The 25,586-nt window shown below is 41.6% G+C and overlaps 1 protein-coding gene and 3 non-coding genes across 4 annotated transcripts in view; all 4 read left to right on the top strand.

The window, feature by feature from the left end:
• The first annotated feature begins 996 nt into the window (after positions 1 to 996).
• The window catches only part of ahcy (adenosylhomocysteinase), a 36,673-nt gene continuing 12,083 nt past the window's right edge, over positions 997 to 25,586 (top strand). Inside the window, exons 1-6 of the mRNA XM_028576407.1 lie at positions 997 to 1,164; positions 7,867 to 8,057; positions 13,201 to 13,276; positions 17,471 to 17,623; positions 22,160 to 22,272; positions 23,909 to 24,116. Of these exons, the coding sequence (XP_028432208.1) occupies positions 1,137 to 1,164; positions 7,867 to 8,057; positions 13,201 to 13,276; positions 17,471 to 17,623; positions 22,160 to 22,272; positions 23,909 to 24,116 (769 nt within the window). The 5' untranslated portion in view covers positions 997 to 1,136. The remainder of the gene's footprint in view (positions 1,165 to 7,866; positions 8,058 to 13,200; positions 13,277 to 17,470; positions 17,624 to 22,159; positions 22,273 to 23,908; positions 24,117 to 25,586) is intronic.
• LOC114554986 (small nucleolar RNA SNORA17) lies at positions 11,290 to 11,422 on the top strand. The gene has a single exon (XR_003692506.1). It is a non-coding gene; the product is annotated as a small nucleolar RNA SNORA17 (small nucleolar RNA).
• LOC114554984 (small nucleolar RNA SNORA17) lies at positions 17,246 to 17,380 on the top strand. The gene has a single exon (XR_003692504.1). It is a non-coding gene; the product is annotated as a small nucleolar RNA SNORA17 (small nucleolar RNA).
• Positions 21,024 to 21,158, top strand: LOC114554985 (small nucleolar RNA SNORA17). Its single transcript, XR_003692505.1, has one exon. It is a non-coding gene; the product is annotated as a small nucleolar RNA SNORA17 (small nucleolar RNA).

Below are 25,586 nucleotides of genomic sequence, written 5' to 3'. Positions count from 1 at the left end.
CTTTTTCGGGCTTAGAACTCTCCCCCTGCCGGATCGGGCTTGGCTGGCCTGTCTCCCTCTACTTTGTTATGTATTATTAATCTAACAATTATGAAGAGAAGCAGGTGGGCCAGTTAGGTGAACACTGCAACTCCTCACTCCCTAACTATAAGCTTTATCAAATAGAAGAGTTTTAAGTTCATTGATAGCGATATATCAAGTTGTAATAGTGCTGATGTAACAGCTGATAGCGATATATCAAGTTGTAATAAGAAAACAACGACGCTATCAACACATTGAGGTGCTTCCATTTACTCAGCAGGACGTCCCGCGGCTTTTCGTAACCTTTGTTTGCCATTTCCAGGGCTGGCCCTAGACTTTTGGGGCCCCTAAGCAGGATTTGGTTTGGGGCAAATCCTGGGACTTAACCAACTTGTGTATTGTAAATATTAGTTTAAGAACTCATAATGTACAAATACGCATTTAATGACTAATGTGAGACCTATTAGCAGCAACACTATCTTTAAATAGACCGGCTCTGTTATGAGCTCTATTGTGGGACATTTCAAATGCTTTTAATAATAATAATAATAATGTATACTTTATTAATCCCGCAAGGGAAAATTCCAATGTTTTCACTCTGTTGTTATTACACACAGGCTTGAATTACACACACATGCTCAGAACCTCTACATGCACTAATGGAGAGATGTCAGAGTGGGGGGCTGCCCATGGAAAGGCACCCCGAGCAATTGGGGGTTTAATGCCTTGCTCAAGGGCACCTTGAGTGGCAAAGTATTATACAATGTGCTGTAACAGAATATGACAGAATACATAATAGAATAGTAACAACGTTACTTATTTGCCAAATGGGAAAACACCGAGTCTAGAATAACTAATTTTCAACCATAGACTGTGATCTCAAGTTATCATTAGGCTGTCTGCCCACATCAACGTTATCCAATCAAAACGCTCACACGCGGGGCGGGCGCTACCGCAGCCAATAGGAATCCAGAGTAGCTCCGGGTGTGTTTGAATGTGGCTTTCGAGGATAAAAAGCGAGCCGTCATGTTGGTGTCCCTCCCTCTCTGACTCTGTCCGTCGGCTAGGCTGCTGCTACATCTATCCTGCCCGGAACACACCACCACAAACCGACCATGTCTGAGAAACTTCCCTACAAAGTCGGTCAGTGTCCGCATTCATCGTTGTAACCGTGCTAGCTAGGTTTGCTAGCTAGCTAGCATGTTGTAAAGTCTATAGTAAACGTGCATGTTCGGTAACGTAACGGCTCTCCTGACGTTACCAGCCGGAATTAAAGCTAATCGTGAAATCAACATGGATCTTAAAGACCGATATGTTACTACTTCCTGGGTTTATATTCATAAGCTCTCTTAGTTTCTGCTAACTTTAACTCGCTAGCATGTGGTGAATACGATAGTATGGCGTTGTTGTCATTTAGTAAGTGTTTTAGCGTATATTGTTGTCAGTTTCAGTCATTGTAAGCTTCCTACTTGTAGGTGTTAACCTTTCGGTACTCGCAGTTTGCGAAGTGTGTTTAAATCTGACAATAAATCTTTATTTAACTGCCGTAATAGCGCCGAGCATATGGGCGCTGTTACAGAATCGACGCCCACGGCCTCTGGGTATTGTAGTTTTATTAGCGGAGCCAGAGGCTGACGCCGGGAAGCGCGACTTGTTTGCAAACTACATTTCCCGTGATGGCTGACTCCTCGCCGCCGTTTTTACATGAGTGACAGGAGCAGGCAGAGGCTGAAGCTGCACTATGTGCAAGTTGCATACCGTAGTAATACTGGGACTGCACGTGGTCCTCATGTGTAGCATCTTTGAGAGCTAAATGCTTTTGATGAAATATTTTTTAATGTATGGACCAGAGAAAATATTCCTTAATGCAGGGGTTTCAGACTCAGTTTCCCAGAGGGCAACACTGGAAAATGAGAATCGCATCAATGGCCAGACATGTAGATTATTGACATGCTTTTATTTAAGAAGAAAAGTCAAATATTTTGACTGGTATTTTTGCATGTCTCATGTACTGTAGTCTTGTCACTTACATTTTGGGCCTCATAATGCCCCAAAAAAGTTCCTCAGCCAGCTACAAATACATTGAAAAAAGTGTCAAAATTGTCTGAAAAAGTCACGAAATCGGGGAAAAAGGCCAGAAACTTCCATAAAAGTGTCAAAACATTGATTAAAGCGTCAAAAACAGTAAATTGAAGTGCCCAAAGCATTGAAAAAAAACGCATAAACTGCCGGAAAAGACAACAAAAATGTGAAAAATAAATATTTTGTGAACCTAAATTGAAATGCCGGCCAGATCAAAACCTGCGAGGGGCCCGGATTTGGCCCCACGGGCCTTAAGTTTGACACATGTGCCTTAAGGTGTTTTTGTTTGGCTTCAGAAGGAGGGGGGGACAATTTAAGTTTTTAAAAAAAAACAACACAAGGGGTTTTGCATTGAACAAAATTAAACGAATGCACTTAGAGATAAAGAATGCATTACCTTCAGGTGAAGATATCAGGGAATGCATGCAACATGTGAGATATTGTTGGACATTATCCATTAAAATAACTGCAGTTGTTACCTAATTATCTGCCAAATGTGACATATGTTGGCTGCCGTGAAGCAGCTGGTTAGAAGCAGAATAAGTTGTACAGTGTGCTGCTAACAGAACAGCTCTGGGGCAAAGTCTGCTCCTCTCCATTACTACGTTCTCACTCTGACTCCACGTATCACTCATTTACTGTTAGGTCTGTTAGGGCCTCGTTTTGTCTCAAGGCCAATCTTGCAGATTGCCTCGGCCCTTGAAATGTAACAAATAACCCATTCACTATTGTATTACAGTGCATTTTATACTTTATTGTAGTGCTTTCATATCCAGTCACATGTTATTACTTGTATTTTCCTGTTGCACTTCAATTTTGTACAGTTTTATATTCTATATTATATGATGCACACGCACAAAGTATATCACTCATTTATAGTATATTAAAGTATAGCCTATATACTAAAATACTTTATTTTATCTAGTATGTATTTGGGATATATTTTGTTCCACTTTTCTAAGCTATTCCTATCTATGAAATTGAGCTTTTCCAGGTCTAATACTTTTATATTGTGTTATACTATATTGTGTTGTGTTTTACTATTGTGTTATACCATACTTATGATTCTGGTGCGTTCCATGGTTTCCTTGTCAGTTGCATTTTGTAATTGATGTATGTCAGTCTAGGGCTGGGCGATATATCGATATTAAAAATATATCGATATATTTTTAAATGAGATATGGAATTAGACCATATCGCATATATCGATATAGTTCAAATGTGATCCTTGCTCCCATAGATATATACACAGATGTCGCCTTGAGGTTCTAAACATACGTCAAAACCGCCGCCATCTTGGAACAGGGGTGCGAAGCATTCAGATCAACGCTAAAGATGCCGGACTTTTGTACTGCTTAATTATGTTCGATAGAGGAAATGAAAAGAACAAACAGCAATGAATAACATTTAACAGGTGACAATGTGTTTTATGATTATGTATGCCGCCCGACCAGCAACCTGAGCTCCGGCGGCAGCGGGAGGCGGAGAGCTCCGTGGCCGGCCGCAGCGTCTCTTCCCGGGAAAAACACAGCTTTGCCTCGCTGCTGCGCTGGGTCCCCGCTGATCCAAATCGGACCAGCCAAAGACAGAGTGGTGATCGGTAGGATCTTACACGTAGTCCAGGACGACCTGTATGTCGATATCGGGCGGAAAGTTCCACTAAGTTTGCGGCGGCAGGCGGACGGAGAGAAGCTACAGCGGGGCAGCAGAGACCGTCTGCAGCTGCAGGATCTGGAGCTCAGTGCCCGTTAAAATGACACGTAACGCATAAATACATACAGAAATAAATAGTGGAGGAATGAGCCTGGACATTTCAGTCTGTTTTAAACTTCACCTTGAAGCAGAAACTCTTAGTTCAGAAGGGTGAAGTTTCCGTTTGGACTCAGATCTGTGAACCGATCATAATAAATATTCTTTGTATTAACACATTAATTAGTTTCTTTGTTTTGTAGTCGATAGTTCATCTTTTAGTTTACTTAAGTGGAAGCAGTATCAAGTGGAAGAATGGGACTATAAACCTAGGCTTACAGGCATGAGGCATTACATTTTGAACAAAGTAGATTATATTAATATCAAAAGCTTAATTGACCTTTGGAACGAATCACAAATATGGAGCTTTGATTTCAAAAAGGTACTCCTGTTATACAGTATTTAGGTTTACATTTTATTGTTATTTGAACAGCTGAGCATTTAATCATGAACCAGGTGAAGAAACCGGTTTATTATTTATTTGATTTTGCAACTGTCTCTATGAAACTACTTGTGACATGTCATATTTGATTTTGGCTTTGACTGAACATTTGCTCTCACTTTGCGGAAAAAAATATCGGGATATATATCGTATATCGATATTCAGCCAAAATATATCGGGATATGACTTTTGGTCCATATCGCCCAGCCCTATGTCAGTCGTGCGTTAGTCCGTTCTAACTGCAGTGATCTTCAGAAAGTATATTGGCAGCTACAGGACCTTTTTTCATGTGGATTTTTATTCAGCCTTTCCTGGACATTTTATAGGATACAAGATTGATCGATTAGTTGAGGAAATAATCTGCAGATTAATTGAAAAGCCCTATGTTCCTGTGACACTATTACTTATTGCATGTATGTTTGTTTTTTTTCTATTTATTTATTTTTTTTATTCTTATAAATGGCTAAGGGTGTAACAATCTAAAGCCTTGGTTCAACCTGAGCAGAAACCATTTTAAGTTAAACATCCAAGCGTTGCTTTGTTCTCTTTTCAAATGACTGGCCTGATATGAGCTGTTGGCACAAAGGGGCATGTGCACCTGGTAGGTAACTGTACCTCAAATCCCCTATCCTGTACCAGGTGGCTTATGGATGGGAACCAAGTATCTGCCAACATTAGTGCTGTGCTCTGGTCATGTAGCTAGACAGAACCACACACTGATTCACATCTGATGAAAGTTAAACGAGTGGAGGTTTTTGCAAACTCCGCCACAGCCTAAATGCACTAACCACATTCAAAAATGAAGGAGCTGTTTTTGCTGCACCATGTGACAGCTGACGCAGGCTGTGTGAATTCCCACTAATCCTGCCGGGACATGAATGAGGTGCAGCTAGGCCAGAGGTGTGTTTGCACAGGCTGCAACCTCTGTGGTGGTGCTGGAGGAGGGTTGGACTTTGGGACTTTGATCTTGAACCTGATTTTTAAGGATTTTTTAAAGGCCGATATCAATACAAATATTTGGATTTTAAAAATCAGATTTATCAGATATTATATATTTAAAAAGAAAATCCAGAAACGCGTAACAAAACATAAACAGATGTCCCTAACCGTAGTTATTTATGAGTCCTTGCTAAAATAATATGATAATGCCGTTTAGGGGTGCACTGATCCGATATTGGACCCGATATTAGGGCTGTGCTCGATTGAACAACTTCTGAGTCGACTAACACTCATTCAACTTGTTTGTTTTATTGTCACAACCGAACATAAACAGAAAGTAAAGTTCTGATAAATAAAATGTATAAAAATACAAACTTAAGCTATGAAACTTAACACATCCAGACCCTCCTCCACAGCAACCCTCCTCCACAGCAACACAGCGCTGTGGAGGAGGGTCTGGATGTGTGTGGAGTTATTATTTAAGCCTGTGATCAGCCACTTGGTTCGGTAAAAACACATTTTGTACAAAGCATCATAGGGACTGCTGAAGAAACGAGAAGTGAAAACGAGAACAAGCCGGTGTTGCTGTCCATGTAAAATCTTCTTGAAATACTTTTATATTTAAGTAGAGTGAATAAATGTCAGACGCTTTGGCGAGTTCTAGCATGGTTTTTATTTTTTAAGGACTAAAGCTATGCTGCATCAGTCACAATGCAACTCTGTCACCTACAATCAGTCAAAAGGTATTTTAATTATAGACAAGATGCATTTTTGCTTACTTTGCTCATTTTAAGTGTCATGTTTCTAATGCATAGTTACACCTCCCTGTTACATTCATTTAGAGAGATCATGGTTCCACTCCGATAAATCTTAAAACCACTTATGTTCAGTACCAGCAGGTGTCTGACAATTTAGGGTTAGGGGGTTAGGGTTATTAGTGATTGTACAGACAGCTGTGGTTGTGTGCATTTTCCCTAACAAGTGAAGTAGTGCATGTGTGTAAGGTTGCACGATACTGACAAAATGTGATATTGCGATATCAATATTAATTTTGATATTTTTAAACGTATGTCAAATTAAAAAAGTTGCGTGAAAACTCATTAAAATAGATTCATAACAAATACAACACAAGGTTTATTTCAACTGACGTCATATTGGACCGGTCCAACATGAATACATAAATAAGGACCATGTCTACGGGACATGTTGGACATTGTAAAATATATAAAGAGAACAGGACATGTTCTACTGGTTGGACAGTATTGTTTGTATGTAGGTAGGTATGTAGGACATGTTGGTAATTTTGATAACTCTGCAAACCCTTGGTGTTCTCTCAATGAGCTTCATGAGGTAGTCACCTGAAATGGTTTTACCTTCACAGGTGTGCTTTGTCAGGGTTCATTAGTGGAATTATTTCCCTTATTAATAAAAAAGCAAAGGGTGGCTACTTTGAGGAATCTAAAATATAAGACATGTTTTCAATTATTTCACACTTTTTTGTTAAGTACATAATTCCATATGTGTTCATTCATAGTTTTGATGCCTTCAGTGAGAATCTACAATGTAAATAGTCATGAAAATAAAAAGGAAACGCATTGAATGAGAAGGTGGGTCCAAACTTTTGGCCTCTACTGATAGATAGATAGATAGATAGATAGATAGATAGATATTTGGTCTCATATTTTTGCTAACTTTTTGCACCTCGGGGAGACTGATCAGTCCCACTGCCTTCTCTGCCGACGGTCGGCCGTCTGGTTGGGTGCGTCTGGTTTGGTGCGTCTGGTTTGGTGCGTCTGGTTTGGTGCGTCTGGTTGGTGCGTCTGGTTGGTGGGGTCTGGTTGGTGGTCTGGTTTGGGGGTCTGGTTGGTGCGTCTGGTTGGTGCGTCTGGTTTGGGGGTCTGGTTGGTGCGTCTGGTTTGGGGGTCTGGTTGGGTGTGTCTGGTTGGTGCGTCTGGTTGGGTGTGTCTGGTTAGTGGTGTCTCGTTGGTGCGTCTGGTTGGTGTGGTCTGGTTTGGGGGTCTGGTTGGAGTGTCTGGTTGGTGGGGTCTGGTTGGAGTGTCTGGTTTGGGGGTCTGGTTGGTGCGTCTGGTTAGTGGTGTCTCGTTGGTGCGTCTGGTTGGTGTGGTCTGGTTTGGGGGTCTGGTTGGAGTGTCTGGTTGGTGGGGTCTGGTTGGAGTGTCTGGTTTGGGGGTCTGGTTGGAGTGTCTGGTTGGTGGTCTGGTTGGTGGGGTCTGGTTTGGGGGTCTGGTTGGAGTGTCTGGTTGGTGTGGTCTGGTTGGTGGTCTGGTTGGTGGGGTCTGGTTTGGGGGTCTGGTTGGAGTGTCTGGTTGGTGTGGTCTGGTTGGTGGTCTGGTTGGTGGGGTCTGGTTGAGTGTCTGGTTTGGGGGTCTGGTTGGAGTGTTTGGTTGGTGTGGTCTGGTTGGTGGGGTCTGGTTGGAGTGTCTGGTTTGGGGGTCTGGTTGGAGTGTTTGGTTGGTGTGGTCTGGTTGGTGGTCTGGTTTGGGGGTCTGGTTGGTGTGTCGGAGCCTTTAGGTGACCAATCTGTTGACTGAGTGCAGATCATCAAGCTTGAAGGCGAGAATGGTTTTTATTGTACTAATGTTTTAACCTCCTGTTTGTCTCTCCTCTCTTAGCCGACATCAGCCTGGCCGAATGGGGGCGCAAGGCCATCGATATTGCGGAGAACGAGATGCCCGGTCTGATGAAGATGAGGGAGCTGTACGGTCAGTCCAAGCCGCTGAAGGGCGCCCGTATCGCCGGCTGCCTCCACATGACGCTGCAGACCGCCGTGCTCATCGAGACCCTCACCGCCCTCGGGGCTGAGGTGACCTCCACCAGCTGCTTAGTCATATCTCTGCTGCTTTTTCATGACTTGAAGATCGTAGACTGTTCATATTAATGCTCAGAGCATGTGTGTACACCAGGGCTGTGCTCGATTTAAGAACTTCTTAGTCGACTAACACTCATTCAGTTGTATCGACTAATCGATTAGTTGATTTAATCGACAGATCTGTAAATCTGAGTTTCTCCACTGAGAGTCATGCTAAAAGCACCACTTTAATTCTCGTGTTTACCAGAGATGTGCTCGTACGTTTCTTGGAAATAAATCATTCAGCATGAAAACAGCATCAGACATGACTAATGGACTAAAGAGATCTAAGTTACACTAAGACCAAAACCACCAATTAGTCCACTAATCCACTAAGAGGGAGCAGCCCTAGTGTCCATTAATATTAACAGTCTATGGTTTCTACCAGGGCAACGTGTGATCTGCTGCAGACTGATACATCATGAAGTGGCATCAAAACTATGAATGAACACATATGGAATTATGTACTTAACAAAAAAGTGTGAAATAACTGAAAACATGTCTTATATTTTAGATTCTTCAAAGTAGCCACCCTTTGCTTTTTCTGATAACTCTGCAAACCCTTGGTGTTCTCTCAATGAGCTTCATGAGGTAGTCACCTGAAATGGTTTTACCTTCACAGGTGTGCTTTGTCAGGGTTCATTAGTGGAATTATTTCCCTTATTAATACAAAAGCAAAGGGTGGCTACGTGTGTGTGTGTGTGGGTGGTGTGTGTGTGTGTGTGTGTGTGTGTGTGTGTGTGTGTGTGTGTGTGTGTGTGTGTGTGTGTGTGTGTGTGTGTGTGTGTGTGTGTGTGTGTGTGTGTGTGTGTGTGTGTGTGTGTGTGTGTGTGTGTGTGTGTGTGTGTGTGTGTGTGTGTGTGTGTGTGTGTGTGTGTGTGTGTGTGTGTGTGTGTGTGTGTGTGTGTGTGTGTGTGTCTATCAGATAGATAGCTTTTAAACAAGAATAAGGTGTAGGTAAAAACTATTTTTATTTGAAGCACAATTATACTGTATATAACATTTTTTTTAAGAAATATAAATATATATATTTTTTTAATGCTTCACTGATATACAGTTATTTCATACTTTTTTTGTTAAAGGAACACGCCGACTTATTGGGACTTTATCTTATTCACCGTAACCCCCAGAGTTAGACTAGTCCATACATACCCTTCTCATCTCTTATTGGGACTTTATCTTATTCACCGTAACCCCCAGAGTTAGACTAGTCCATACATACCCTTCTCATCTCTTATTGGGACTTTATCTTATTCCGTAACCCCCAGAGTTAGACTAGTCCATACATACCCTTCTCATCTCTTATTGGGACTTTATCTTATTCTCCGTAACCCCCAGAGTTAGACTAGTCCATACATACCCTTCTCATCTCTTATTGGGACTTTATCTTATTCAGCACCCCCAGAGTTAGACTAGTCCATACATACCCTTCTCATCTCTTATTGGGACTTTAACTGGTTAGACTAGTCCAACATAGCCTCATCTGCTACAAATTGTGCTCCAGCAAAGCTTAGCATGATCAAAATAACTGGTTCCAACTAGCCCAACATGTTCCAATTTACATGTTGTGATGTTTGATTTATAGAGTCACAGCGTGTACAAAAAACAACGTAACATGAGACACAGCCATCTTTTAACAGTAAACAAACCAGGAACTATATTCTCAGACAGGCTTGCTGCGAGCATATCGCTCCGCCCAAGTACTATATTCTTCCGCCTAAGAATATAGTTCCTGGTTTGTTTACAGTTAGAAGATGGCTGTGTCTCATGTTACGTTGTTGTTTGTACACGCTGTGACTCTATAAATCACAACATGTAAATAGGAACATGTTGGAGTTATTTTGTCACTTATTGGGAGCAGTAGGATTACTGGAACCAGTTACCTGCAGGATCTGTGCTAGGCTGGAGCCGTCAGACAGCATTACAGCACACACTGAGATGAGAAGGGTATGTATGGACTAGTCTAACTCTGGGGGTTACAGTGAATAAGATAAAGTCCCAATAAGTCGGCGTGTTCCTTAAGTACATAATTCCATATGTGTTCATTCATAGTTTTGATTCCTTCAGTGAGAATCTACAATGTGAAATGCCGTATTGATGCCATAGAGAGTAGTATAAAAGGGCGAAAATCTGCGTAGGTTGGTTGGTTGGGGGGGGGAATGGGCCAAACGCAGGACTTTGACCCAGGAGGTTTCCTAAACCCAACCTGTCTGCTGTATGCGGTGCTCAAAATGCATCCAGATAACCTGCCACTTGGCTTAAGAAAGTGGCCGTGCATGTTTATGCCAAGTCATGATGTGTGCTGTGCTGTGTTTACTTGCTGTGTGTTTTTTGAACTTTTGCCACATTCAACATTGAATATAAGTTAATGTTTTATATCTCAGAATGGACGCAGGGACATTATTTAGTTAGGAAAAAAAAGACATTTGTTACGCCCTACAAATTAATGTTATTTATTTATTTCAAGTGTCTTAATGACCTAAATTTACACACACGACATATCTGAAGCTTCCAGATGCTGTGATTTGGTGCGGTTGTAATTTTTTTTTTTTTTTTTTTTCTTCAAAGGCTAGGATAAAAAAAGAGCATTTCAGATCCAAAAAAACCTGATTCTCTCCATTTTTATTGGAGGAGCCCATCATTACTTTCTCTCTGTCTGTGAACACACATACACACACACACACTGACGGACACAGAGACACACACACACATACAGACACAGAGAGACACACACACACACACACACACACATACAGACACAGAGAGACACACACACACACATACAGACACCGAGAGAGACACACAGATGCACACACACAGACACAGAGAGACACACAGATCCACACAGACACACAGCTCTGCCTGAAGGCCAGTGCGTTGTTATCATGTGTTTTGTCTGTCTGACCAGGACTGGTTTCCAGCACCCTGAGAACCAGCAGACCGACTAACCAGCTGCTCTCTCCGTTATCAGCGTACACACTCGGCTTACTGGGAGGAAACCCACTTTCACGTGCCTCTGGACAGCGCTTGACCATTTTCCTTCAAGCTTCAGTTGAGAGGTCAATTTTAAAATGATCAGGGCCTAGTTTATTGGGAGAAATCTGATGGCTGTGAAACCAATTCTCTACATGCTTCTGTACAGCATTTAGATTATTGTTGCTCCTCGTTATCGTACATTATTTGACTTAATGCCCCTTGAGGCGTTGCAGCCCAACTGTGGTGTTGCAGCGGTGTCACAAGGCGGCAGAGAGAAACCGGTGGTGGTCTGCACTGAGACCCAGACACACACTGAGGACTCAGAGTGATACTTACCACACACACACACACACACACACACACACACACACACACACACACGGTGTACTTTATCTGTGAGGTTGTTAGATTATCCACTGCGACACATGGACCTGTCAGACCTGGCCACCGTTCTTCGTAATGGTGATTTCATCAGACGAGACTAAGTACAGTATGTTCGTGAACAACCTTTTATTCCATGACTAAGACGAGACGAGGCGAGTCGGCACCAATGTCCCAAAACTCTGACTAAGACTAAACTAACAGCATTATTGTTGACGACAAAAGACGAGACTGAAATGTTTTTCATAAAATAAAAACTAGGATAAAATCTCTCTCTATTTTTGTCTAGAATCGTCTCTACTTTTCCATCCTGAGATGGAATATTCAGCTGTTACTAGGGTTGGGATAGCAACGCAGATTTAGGTGCTACTGAAATGTCTGCCCTTCTCTCTGATGCTCTAAAACGGACGATAGTTAACACTACACTCGACAGCAGCTAACGTTAGCCTACCGTTAGCTAGTTAACATTAAACTCGACAGCAGATAACGCCTACCGTTAGCTTGTAGCTGGATTAAACACTGTTAAAAAGCTGACAGCTAAACGGTGTAAAAGTGTCTGTATTTCACTGGAGAGGATTCTAACACCGAGTCTGTAGCTGCCTTTGTCTGAAAAACACAGACGGTGCATTCACTTGAAACTTGCCTCCCCTTTTTTCCCCATCCAGTGGTTGTTTTTGTTGTTGAACAGCAATTTACTGGTGAAATAAGGAAGAGGCTCGACATTTGGTCTTTTTTTTTACGTACAATGATACCAAATCACAATGTGTCATAACTATTTGACTGAAATGGTTATCAGAAATAATCTCAGAAATAATTTATTTAATAAAAGACTAAAATCTTTTGACCAAAACTGGACTAAAATGACGAGACTTTTAGTCGACTAAAACAACAAAAGATATGTGAATGATTATATGCCTAAAACCTAACAAGGACATTTGGCACAAGGCTAAAATTAAAAATGGGAGACAAAGTGAACACTACTTCAGTACCTCAGGGTACTGCTGAAATCCACCAATAACCAGGTTACCTAAAGTCCTGTAAATACCCTGAGCCATCGGACGGTTTGGCTGATTTCTTTGTCAGATGTGCTTTGGTTATAGCTTCAATACACTGCCTCAGAAATGCCTTCTATTCCTAGTAGATTATAGAAGATTGGGAAATGAATACACAAGAACGCATTCAGTCAAATAATGAAAGGTAGTTCAGATGCTTAGTGAGATTTTTTTTATTTCATTCATTTAAAACAAATGCAACAACAGCGTTTAACATGAATGAAAAGGAGCAGAAAGAAGTAAAACTTATAATGTCTGCCCCTTATCAACACAAAATCATTTACAGTTCCAGGTCATGTGAGCTGCCTCATGCAGCAGTCTCTTTTTCTAACACATCAAAACACAAAATACATCAATAAAGTTGATCCGCAACATTGATAATTTAACACACTTCTTTAACACATAAATGGACTTTGAAGTTTTAATTCTACAATCAAGACTGTTCCACAAACTGACTCCTTTGATTGTGACACATGTTTCCTTTTACAGCCGATTGGAGCCTGGGTTTAGTAAAAACCTCAGTACCTTTTTAATTGAGTTGAGACTCCTGACGCTCTCTCTCTGTCTCTCTCTCTGTCTCTGTCTCTCTCTCTCTCTCTGTCTCTCTCTGTCTCTGTCTCTGTCTGTCTCTGTCTGTCTCTCTCTGTCTCTCTCTGTCTCTCTCTGTCTCTCTCTGTCTCTCTCTTCAGGTTCAGTGGTCGAGCTGCAACATCTTCTCCACTCAGGATCACGCTGCTTCTGCCATCGCCAAGACTGGCGTTCCAGGTAACGCACGCCACCTCTGCGTGTACTCTGTTTAATCACCAGCTGTGTATTAGGAGTTTCGAGCTCTCTTGGCAAAAAAAAAAAAATACTTTCCTTAAAGGAACACACCGACTTATTGTGAATTTATCTTATTCACTGTAACCCCCAGAGTTAGACTAGTCCATACATACCCTTCTCATCTCTGTGTGTGCTGTAACGCTGTCTGACGGCTCCAGCGGCATCAGGCCAGCACAGATCCTGCAGGTGAATGGTTCCAGTAATCCTACTGCTCCCAATAAGTGACAAAATAACTCCAACATGTTCCTATTTCCATGTTGTGATTTGTAGAGTCACAGCGTGTACAAAAAACAACGTAACATGAGACACAGCCGTCTTCTAACCGTAAACAAACCAGGAACTATATTCTCAGGTGGAAGAATATAGTACTTGGGCGGAGTGATCTGCTCGCAGCAAGCCTGTCTGAGAATATAGTTCCCGGTTTGTTTACAGTTAGAAGACGGCTGTGTCTCATGTTACGTTGTTGTTTGTACACGCTGTGACTCTACAAATCACAACATGTAAATAGGAACATGTTGGTGTTATTTTGTCACAATTTGGAGCAGTAGGCTAGTTGGAACCAGTTACCTGCAGGATCTATGCTAGGCTAAGCTAATGCTGGAGCCGTTGGACAGCGTTACAGCACGCACAGAGATGAGAAGGGTATGTATGGACTAGTCTAACTCTGGGGGTTACAGTGAATAAGATAAAGTCCCAATAAGTTGGCGTGTTCCTTTAAGTTTCCTTTCCAACTACTCTTATAAAGCTGTCTGTAATTGTGACCATTACAAGAGTATGTCTGCACCGTACTGGCTATAATCTGAAATATCTTTTTTCTCTTCCACAAACGAGCAGAGTAGTTAAATCTAAAATGCCAGCCATCTGCTCTTAGTGTTACCAAGGAAACCATAAAAGTAAGCCTGTAGGTGGTACTATGTGGCAGTTAAGTCTGTTTGAATCTGATTGACAAATTGGTAGGATTATATAAAATCACCCCATGTGATTCAATAGAAACTGGTTTTAATGACCTAAATACACACACACACACACACACACACACACACACACACACACACACACACACACACACACACACACACACACACACACACACATCTGAAGCTTCCAGATGCTGTGATTTGGTGCGGTTGTGATTTTTCAAAGTCTAGGATACAAAAGCAGCATTTCAGATCCAAAAAAACCTAATCCTCTCCATTTTTATTGGAGGAGCCCATCGTTACTTTCTCTTATACTGCAGTCCGTGAACTTTGTTTCACCCAGTTCCAGTAAACTCTTTCTGGTTTTACATTTTCAAGTCAGTTAAACTTTTTCTGTGAGAGAAAACAATCACTACCTATCTGTGTTTGGCTCAGTTAGGTCTAGTCTTTGTTAATTTGGCTTCTTCATTCATATAAAGCACAATAAACACACTGTGTGAATTATAGGCCAATATGTTATTTAAATATTAAAATACTACAATACTTTAAAGAAAGTGTGTGAATAACTGTTCTTATGCCTGTGCAACCTTATGATCCTAAACTATTTTTATTGTCGTAGTGCAGAATTAACTGTTTGCCTGCTTAACAGAGCCACAAAATGACAGTTTTACAGTCACGGAGTTGTCTAACAACCTAAACCCAGAGCAGGGGGGGACTAAAGGGAGATTTAACCAGCTGAGGCTGTCTTGTCCTCCTGAGACCCGTTCCAGAAAGCAGGTGTAGTGAAAACTCTGAGTTTGTTAACCCTGAGATGAGGGAAACTCTGGGTTTTCCGTTCCAGAAAGAGAGGTAACTTAACCTCGGAGTCAGTTACTATGGTAACTTAACCTCGGAGTCAGTTACTATGGTAACTGAGTCTGTGAACCTAACCTGGTCGGGAGCAGGTTTTCTTCAAGAAACCTCGAGTTTCTCTCAGAGAGAAACGGGGGAAAAACTCGAGTTTCTCTCAGGAGAAACTAATTTCCTCATTCATTCAGTCTTTATCAGGCACATTTTAATGCAGTTTTATCTGCATGAATAAAAAAACGTATCGGTTTATATTAGGCAGAGTATAAAACGTTTTTTTTTCTCAAACATGTTATGTCCTTTTGTTGACGATCCCATTAATGAAAAATCTGTATTAATTCAGAGAGTTTACGTCGGCATTGAGTCCCGACTATAGATGTATTTTCATTTCCACATAACGGATTTGAGAGGTATTTTTTATCACCGTCCATCAGATATGTAGATACCTTATCCGTCCTCATATCACTAACATCAACCATCGTGGACAGGCTTTAACATCCCAGCACATTCTTTGTATCGCATCACGGTTTTTGCAAACAGCTGTTTTCTTTACAACATAGCGGATCATACTGTAATAGTAGCCTAAAGCCATCAGAAAAGCAATCAGAAAAATGTGACTCGCTCTGAAATGTTTTTTAAACGTTTTTGTAGTGTTCCCTGGACAGTAGAGCCATTAAAAAGAAATACATCATTATACATTATAGTTCTGTTAATGGTGCTGCAGCCTCAGAATTGTGATTAGTAGGCCTATAGTTTACTTTCGCCCGCAGGATTGCACCTAAATGAAATTATAGGTGTAATACAATTCCAGTTTTCACCAGTAATATTGTAAGTTAACTGTGATTAAATATGAAATTAATACACTGTGAATGCGTACGCATTGACTTGAGCAGCAATTTTCTCCCACACCAATTCTCTCTCTTTTGCTGCTGTCTTGCTTTTTTAACGAAATACATGTTCAAACTCGCTGTTTGTGCGCATGAGTATTTCCGCCGAGCCGTTTGTTTGTGGTTGTTACCGTGGTGAATCGTAGAATCATGGCTCCATTCATGCTGTCTCAGTATGGAAGTGGGAGCTGACTGTTGGGGTTGGAAACTGTATTTTCATCAGCTTTATGACCATAAAGGTTTCAGTGTCCAGGGAGGAAATTTTAAAAAACGACAGGAAGGTAATTTAAGTAAAAAATAAAGCTCCAGATATGGGAACATCAAATGACTTAATGCTAGAGCCCGACCGATGAAGGATTTTTAAGAGCGATACAGATATTTTGGTGATTTAAAATCCGATATATCGGCCGATTTTTATATATAAATAAAATTCAGAAACGTGTAACAAAACAGATTTCCATAACATTAGTTATTTGTAGTTATTTATGAGTCCTCACTAAAATAATCTGATAATGCAGTTTATAAACCAGTTGGTTTTATTTTCTCAACACAACATCGAAATATATTAAAGTTCTGATAAATGAAATGTATAAAAATACAAACTATGCAGCACCAACACTCAGAACATGGCTGAAGGGGGTTTCCTCTGTTTTAACATTTTATTTTTTAAATATTAATGTATTATATCATTGTCATTGTAAATGATTCTGATGAATGAATATTTAAAAAAAAAAAAAAATTGAATATCTGCCATTATAAATGTCAACGCCAATAGTTCGGAAAATGCTTAATATCGACCAATAAAATCATCCTGCTGATATTATTGGTCGGGCTCTACTTAATGCCCCTTGAGGCGTTGCAGCCCAACTCCTTTTCTGTTCCAAAATAGCTCAGGTTAGGTTTCACTATTTTACCACCGTTCCACTCTGTTTGGTAGTCGACCAGACACCTTTTTGGGGTCCTTTTCTGTTCCAAAATACCTGCTGCAGGAAACTTATTTTGACCAAAAGAAGCATTCAGTAGCTGGTGATGATTTTCCAACATTTTAATAAATGTTTAAGCTGTAGAGTTTTGGACACTAGATGGCAGCAGTGGTCTGACACAAGCTGGTCCATAGGGAAACTTCTTCATTCATGTTACACAGCAGATATATTTTTATACAGTACATAACCTTATTTGTTTGTATTTTTAAGAGTTTACAAGATGTGTTAGTTCTCCATCTTGGAGCTGTTTCCTCTTATCTGTGTGTACATGTTTGACTTAATGCCCCTTGAGGCGTTGCAGCTCAACTGTGGTGTTGCAGCTGTGTCACAAGGCGGCAGAGAGAGACTCTGGTGGTGGTCTGCACTGAGACCCAGACACACACTGAGGACTCAGAGTGATACTTACCACCGACAGTGTAAAATGACTGCCAGTGTTTGGGGAATATTCTCCGCTGGGTCTCAGAAAGACGGCCCATAAGTAAAGCCGTCCCTCTCCTTGTGTAGTGTACGCGTGGAAAGGTGAGACCGATGAGGAGTACGTGTGGTGCATCGAACAGACTCTGTACTTCAAGGACGGCCAGCCCCTCAACATGATCCTGGACGATGGAGGAGACCTCACCAACATGGTCCACCAGAAGTATCCCAAACTGCTGGCAGGTTGGTTTGCTTACACACACTGTTTTATTATTATGAGGTTTATTTTGTCCTAGGGCTGTGCAATTAATCAAAATATAATCGTGTATATGATTTCGGCTCCCAATGATCACACAAACAGAAGAATAGAGGAAAACAATTATTAGTTGTAAGTAAACTCTTATTTTCTTGTGTTCTGAATGAATAAATAAAGTTTTGAATAGGAAAAATATTAAGGCAAATTTCAAAGTTTTTTTTTTTATTATTATATAAAAAAAAATTTTTTGACTGTTGATTTAATGTTTTCCACTGTTTTTTAAGTTCAATAATTGCAACATCTTTCCAGAGATCAAAGAGTAATCGTGTTAAATTATTGTGACTTCAATATTGACCAAAATAATCGTGACTATATTTATTTCCATATCGAGCAGCCCTATTTTCTCCCGTTTGCTAGTTTAAGCAGGGTGTAGGATTCTCGTAGGGTACAGATTTGATCATTGGCAAATTATCAAAGATGTTTTATCAATATTAATAAAGTTATGAATATGGTTATTAATAACTTTATCTAATTATAATACTAATTAAGTATAATAAGATTTAACGTCACAATTATCAGTAGCTAATCAATAATCCTTCGATAATAAACTTGTATATCTTTTAAAATATCACAACCAAAACGTGTGTGTGTGTGTGTAAATGTAGTTCTAATACAAAAACAACTCAAAATGGCTACTCCTGTGAGCTGCACAAAACTATTTAGCCTCAAGAGGGCGGTAGTGGTGCTGGGTGCACGGAGAGGGGCCGAAGAAGCCGGGGCTTAGCCGGTATGGTAGCTAGTTCCTGTGTTAGCTCTGTACGAACGTAAGCCGATTCCACGTGGCTAAACTACAGCGTTTGCTCGGGAGCTACGCGGCTAGCCTGTGTGTGTGTGTGTGTTAGTTAGTTAGTTAGTAAAAGAAGAAGAGTAAAGAAAAGAGGCACTCTGATCTTAGTTATCGATAATGACCCAGTCCCCCCCCTCAGCTACTCAGGTCTGGACCACACGTGTAGTTAGGACAGACTGAGACTTTTGACTTACCGAGGGAAACTTTGGTCATTATAACCACTCCAGTGGCTAACAGCTGATTTCGCGATTCTATCGCAGACAGTAATTAAAACTCTGTGAAAGGAGTGATTAAGCAGGTAGCGCTTATGGTTTACCCAGCTACTTAACACAACAAAAATCGAACAGTATAGCGATCAGTTATACATTCACAGAACAGATTAATAATCACATATGGACCAGTACATGATTAAATCAGATCACCTTAATGGCAACAAGTGGTAGCGAACCCTTTGCTCATTAATAAACACACTACTTATCTCTGCCCAGACGTAAGCCTCCTTACGGTGTGTTCAGTCCGTTTGTTTCTGTCCAGAGATTTCCACAGAAATGAAACAGACGAATCCCCTGGCGCTCGTCAGCACCACGGAGAAACTTCCTCCAAAAAAGCAGAAAGGGGGAAGTTTAGTCGACTTTGAGAAGAAAAACGTTGTTTCCTTCTCACTGCAGATATGAAAACACTGGTGCGTTTTCAAGGATCCACCGAAATAAAATCCACATTCTCCAGAAAATGGAAGTTCAGCACAAGCTGTTGTGCGCTCCCCTCAGCAACGGAGTTGCTATGGAAGACGAGGATTTTCCTAGGATCAGGCTTCTTATAGGTTAAGACCCCCTGCTGTGTTTATGGTCCCGCTGAACCAATAGGAAGACTCGAAACTCTTGAAAGGGTGAATACTACAATCTTGTAGTTCTTTGAATTCCTGCCAGTTGTGAGGCGTTTCCCTTCTGGCTGGCACTTTGGCATAGAGGGGTGAATTACCCCGGCGTTGGGGTTTACATGCAGGCCAAGATTCCTTTGTCTCTGAGCACGTTTGTCCTGTATCCAGAGGTCAGTTTAATCTGAGGCCTTTTGGTTAAAATCAGGTTTAACCAGACTCTTGGTCCCCAACAAGGGGTTATAAAAAGGCTTAAAGTCTCATTGATAACAATGCATGGTTGATTTATGGTCTTTATGGTCAAGCCCCAGCTAGAGGTGTTGAAATTAATCAAATAATCGATACATGGAATCGTGGACATGGACGATGCTGCATCGATAATCGGCCGGCTCATAATCGATTATTTCTGTTTTATAATGTGATGTTGGCCTAACAACCTTTCTGTTTACATATTCTGGTATGTTTTGCACATTCAGGAAGTGCCATGTGCTCAGTGCTGTATAGTTTTATGTATCCAAGTTATTAAGTATTAGACCACTGCAGAATGTTTGGTTTTTGAAGCTTGAAAAGCTCTGAATTAAATATCCTACATGGCTTTAATAGAAACATGGATTTGACTCATCGAGATATCTTATTGAATCGCTGACATGAGAATCCTAATCAAATGGGGAGATCAGTGAAGATTCACCCCTCTAGTCCCAGCGTATATCGCTGAACTACTGAAGCCGCACGCTCCTGTGAGGTCATTAAGGTCTGCTGACCAGCTACTCCTTGTTGTCCCGAGAACGTGGCTCAAAAATGGGGGAGATGGAGCATTTTTTTAATTTATTTATTATTTCAGGACAATGCACATTTGATGAACATGTACAGCCGTACATGTAAAAGTGCCAGATTGTAGCCCAAAGGCTAATTTCCATCTGTAGTCCATTTGGCAGGGAGAAATTACAATTTAAAAAGGACAAAAGATATACACTAGTAACATAACGCAGGACGAAAGAAAAGAGAAACGGGACAATTAATTAGTAAATGTTAAAACGGAGACACAACATACATATGCTCTACTGAGCTAATACGGTACAACATACAAGCAGAGGTAACCCACGCTTGGTTAGCTCTAAGACAAAATATATACAGTAATAATATTTGTTATATAAAGCAGGGAAAAACTAAAATGAAAGGAAAACAAACCAGACCATTCTCAGCTGTGGAATGAACTGCCTCTGCATGTCAGATCGGCCCCCAGCCTTCACATTTTTAAATCACGATTTTAAAACTCTTTTATTCATTGGCCTTTTAAACCTGCTTGAGAGTTGTATTCTGCATTTTTATTTTCCAGTTTACTTGTTTTTAAATGTTCGTTTTTGTTACTCGTGTATTTTATAAATCTGTCTGAAATCATGTCAATGTCCAGCACCTGGTGGTTTTAAATGTGCTTTATGAATCCAACATTTTAATTAAATGTTTAAGCTGTAGAGTTTTGGACACTAGATGGCAGCAGTGGTCTGACACAAGCTGGTCCATAGGGAAACTTCTTCATTCATGTTACACAGCAGATATATTTTCATACAGTACATAACCTTATTTGTTTGTATTTTTAAGAGTTTACAAGATGTTAGTTCTCCATCTTGGAGCTGTTTCCTCTTATCTGTGTGTACATGTTTGACTTAATGCCCCTTGAGGCGTTGCAGCTTAACTGTGGTGTTGCAGCTGTGTCACAAGGCGGCAGAGAGAGACTCTGGTGGTGGTCTGCACTGAGACCCAGACACACACTGAGGACTCAGAGTGATACTTACCACCGACAGTCACACACACACACGCACACACACACACACACACATTGTTTATTTGTATTTACATGCATAAAGCTTGTTCTTAAATTACTCTGTGATTAAGACCATAACAACCATAGAGCTATCAGATTATAATTCACAATCTGTTGGTAAACGTGCAGTTTAGTGTCCCAAATGATTATTTGAAACAGGTTAGTTTATTTTCCAAAAACTGAGTGCCCCAAAGCTACCATCTGCGGGACTGAACGCCTAACTCGAACCCATCTTCATCTCCATACGGAATTTGGGACGCTAAGGCCGGTTGCACACTGTGAGCGTGGGCGTGACGTTTCTGTTGCGTGGCATTTTCTATGTCTTTCCCACCAGAAACGTGTCTGATGCTGCTGCTAGCTTTGTCTGGACACATGGATGTTTCCCATAAACATAAATATATTCTGATCTGATTACAGCAAAGACAACGTCGGCAGTATTGACGGTGAAATAGGCTCCAGAATATTTGCTTCTGTAATGACGTGACATTTTAGAAAATCAATATTTTTTTATTATTTTAAATTGCATTTATATCTGCATTTATGTCAAAACATCAACATATCATTTATTAATATGTATTTGTGTCTAAATGACATATAAAGATATTTTGCTATTCTATTTTTCCTGGAAACACTTCCAACACGCTTGTGTGTGGCGTGAAAAATAGGCGTCGGTCCTATTTCTAGCATGCACACGTTTTCTGAGACGTGCGTGTCACGCAGGAAGTGTGCACGCTCTAACCTGTTACCATGGGAGCCAAAATGTAAATCGACACGCCACACATCCGGTGTGTAGCCAACCTAAACTGCACGTATACATCTGTTACATTAAAGCATCATATTCAACTCACTTTTGCTTTATGCACCATGTTATTGGTGCACTTTATGTTTAAAGCCATGCTCACTATTGAGACCATTTCTTTCCCTATTGAGGAGAACTGTCTGTCATTATGTTTTCCATAATCACATGACCTTGTCATCAGGTATCAGGGGCGTGTCGGAGGAGACTACTACAGGCGTCCACAACCTGTACAAGATGTTGAAGAAGGGCGAGCTGAAAGTGCCCGCCATCAACGTCAACGACTCTGTCACAAAGGTAAACAGCCTCAGCCATTAATCCTCTTCGCTGCATCCTGTAGTGGCAGTTAGATGGTGGACACAAATATCTAATAATCATGTGTACCCATGCATTCATAAAGGAATCGTGTTTTTAATACCACCTTTTTTAAGCAATTTTGTTGAATGAGTGACTGTAAAATGTGACTTCACGGGTGGTTATATTTTAATATCCGCATGTCTTGTATTCTTCATCATGTAGGATGCAAACTGGCTTCTAGAAAACCTAAATCTCAGGCATTTGTATTGATTTAAAATGCTTACAGTACAATAATTATACAGCAAAACTGAATGGCTCTGAACTTTTTTTAAGTTCAGTTTTTAGTGAACTTTGCGTAATTGAAAGTCTCTGTATTTCTTTGCTATGACTTTACACACACACACACACACACAAATGACACCAAATGCATGTATGTGGTTTGTGAAATATGTGGATCATGGTGCACATTTGTGGATTGTCTTTTATAAGGGATACAAATATTAAAGTCTAATCAAAATGTTAGGGCTGTTCCCTCTTAGCTGATTAGTCAACTAATCGGTGGTTTTGGTCTTAGTCAACTTAGATCTCTTTAGTCCATTAGTCATGTCTGATGCTGTTTTCATGCTGAATGACTTATTTCCAAGAAACGTACGAGCACATCTCTGGTAAACACGAGAATTAAAGTGGTGCTTTTAGCATGACTCTTTGTGGAGAAACTCAGATTTACAGATCTGTCGATTAAATCAACTTAAATTTTATTTATAGTATTAAATCATAACAAGAATTCTCTTGATACACTTTACAGATAGAGTAGGTCTAGACCACACTCTATAATTTACAAAGCCCCAACAATTCCAGCAATTACAGTAATTCCCTCAAGAGCAAGCAGTGCGACAGTGGCGAGGAAAAACTCCCTCTTGGGAAGAAACCTCGGACAGACCCAGGCTGTTGGTAGGCGGTGTCTGACGGGCCGGTTGGGGATATGATGAACAGTGGCGATAATAGTCAAATCAACTAATCGATTAGTCAATACAACTGAATGATTGTTAGTCAACTAAGAAGTTCTTCAGTCGAGCACAGCCCTAATAAATATCCATATGAACTAGAGGTCATGAGAATGCTCCGACTTATGGAAAGTTATGGAAAAACCTATGAATCTGATACCAGGCCCTCAGCGGGAGCTCGTTTAGCATTTCTGGAAAGCAACCTTGACATCATGTTGAGTAATCGGTAGGGCTGGGCAATATATCAATATTATATCGATATCGTGATATGAGACTAGATATCGTCTTAGATTTTGGATATCGTGATAGGACACAAGTGGTGTCTTTTACATGTTTTAAAGGCTGCATTACAGTAAAGTGATGTACTTTTCTGAACTTACCAGACTGTTCTAGATGTTCTATTATTTGCCTTTTTCCCCACTTAGACATTATGTCCACATTACTGATGATTATTTAACTAAAATCTAAGTGTGAAGATATTTTGTTAAAGCCCCAATTGTCAACCCTAGAATATCGCCGCAATATCGATATCGAGGTATTTGATCAAGAACATATCGGGATATCTGATTTTCTCCACATCGCCCAGCCCTAGTACTCGGTGATCTATCTATTTTCCCTCTCCGTCCCTGCAGAGTAAGTTTGACAACCTGTACGGCTGCAGGGAGAGCCTGATCGACGGGATCAAGAGAGCCACCGATGTGATGATAGCCGGTAAAGTGGCCGTGGTGGCGGGCTACGGTGACGTGGGGAAAGGCTGCGTTCAGGCGCTGCGTGGGTTCGGAGCTCGCGTCATCGTCACGGAGATTGACCCAATCAACGCCCTGCAGGCCGCCATGGAAGGTAGGGGGGTGTGTGTGTGTCTCTGTCTGTGTGGGTCTCTGTGTGTGTGTCTCTGTCTGTGTGTGTGTGGGTTGGTCTCTGTGTGGGGGTGGGTCTCTGTGTGTGTGTGTGTGTGTGTGTGTGTGGGGGTCTGTGTGTGTGTGGGTCTCTGTGTGTGTGTGGGTCTCTGTGTGTGTGTGTGTGTGTGTGTGTGTGTGTGTGTGTGTGGGTCTCTGTGTGTGTGTGTGTGGGTCTCTGTGTGTGTGTGTGTGTGGGTCTCTGTGTGTGTGTGTGTGTGTGTGTGTGTGTGTGTGTGGGTGGGTCTGTGTGTGTGTGTGTGTGTGGGTCTCTGTGTGTGTGTGTGTGTGTGGGTCTCTGTGTGTGTGTGTGTGGGTCCTGTGTGTGTGTGTGTGGGTCTCTGTGTGTGTGTGTGTGTGGGTCTCTGTGTGTGTGTGGGTCTCTGTGTGTGTGTGGGTCTCTGTGTGTGTGTGTGGGTCTCTGTGTGTGTGTGGGTCTCTGTGTGTGGGTCTCTGTGTGTGGGTCTCTGTGTGTGTGTGTGTGGGTTGGTCTCTGTGTGGGGGTGGGTCTCTGTGTGTGTGTGTGTGTGTGTGTGGGTCTCTGTGTGTGTGTGTGTGTGTGTGGGTCTCTGTGTGTGTGTGTGTGTGTGTGTGTGTGTGTGTGTGTGTGTGTGTGTGTGTGTGTGTGTGTGTGTGGTGTCTGTGTGTGTGTGTGTGTGTGGGTCTCTGTGTGTGTGTGGGTCTGTGTGTGTGTGTGTGTGTGGGTCTGTGTGTGTGTGTGTGTGGGTCTCTGTGTGTGTGTGTGTGGGTCTCTGTGTGTGTGTGTGTGTGGGTCTCTGTGTGTGTGTGGGTCTCTGTGTGTGTGTGGGGGGTGTGTGTGTGTGTGTGTGTGTGTGGTGGGTCTGTGTGTGTGTGTGTGTGTGTGGGTCTCTGTGTGTGTGTGTGTGTGGGTCTCTGTGTGTGTGTGTGTGTGTGTGTGTGTGTGTGTGTGTGTGTGTGTGTGTGTGTGTGTGTGTGTGTGTGTGTGTGTGTGTGTGTGTGTGTGTGTGTGTGTGTGTGTGTGTGTGTGTGTGTGTGTGTGTGTGTGTGTGTGTGTGTGTGTGTGTGTGTGTGTGTGTGTGTGTGTGTGTGTGTGTGTGTGTGTGTGTGTGTGTGTGTGTGGGTGTGTGTGTGTGGGTCCTGTGTGTGTGGGTCTCTGTGTGTGTGTGTGGGTCTCTGTGTGTGGGTGTGTGTGTGTGGGTCTGTGTGTGGGTCTCTGTGTGTGGGTGTGTGTGTGTGTGTGTGTGGGTCTGTGTGTGTGGGTCTGTGTGTGTGTGTGTGTGTGGGTCTCTGTGTGTGTGTGTGTGGGTCTCTGTGTGTGTGTGTGGGTCTCTGTGTGTGTGTGTGGGTCTCTGTGTGTGTGTGTGGGTCTCTGTGTGTGTGTGGGTCTCTGTGTGTGTGTGTGGGTCTCTGTGTGTGTGTGTGGGTCTGTGTG

Source organism: Perca flavescens, chromosome 4, assembly GCF_004354835.1.
Source record: "Perca flavescens isolate YP-PL-M2 chromosome 4, PFLA_1.0, whole genome shotgun sequence".
Lineage (NCBI taxonomy): Eukaryota > Metazoa > Chordata > Actinopteri > Perciformes > Percidae > Perca > Perca flavescens.
This window is presented reverse-complemented; position numbering and strand designations above follow the sequence as displayed.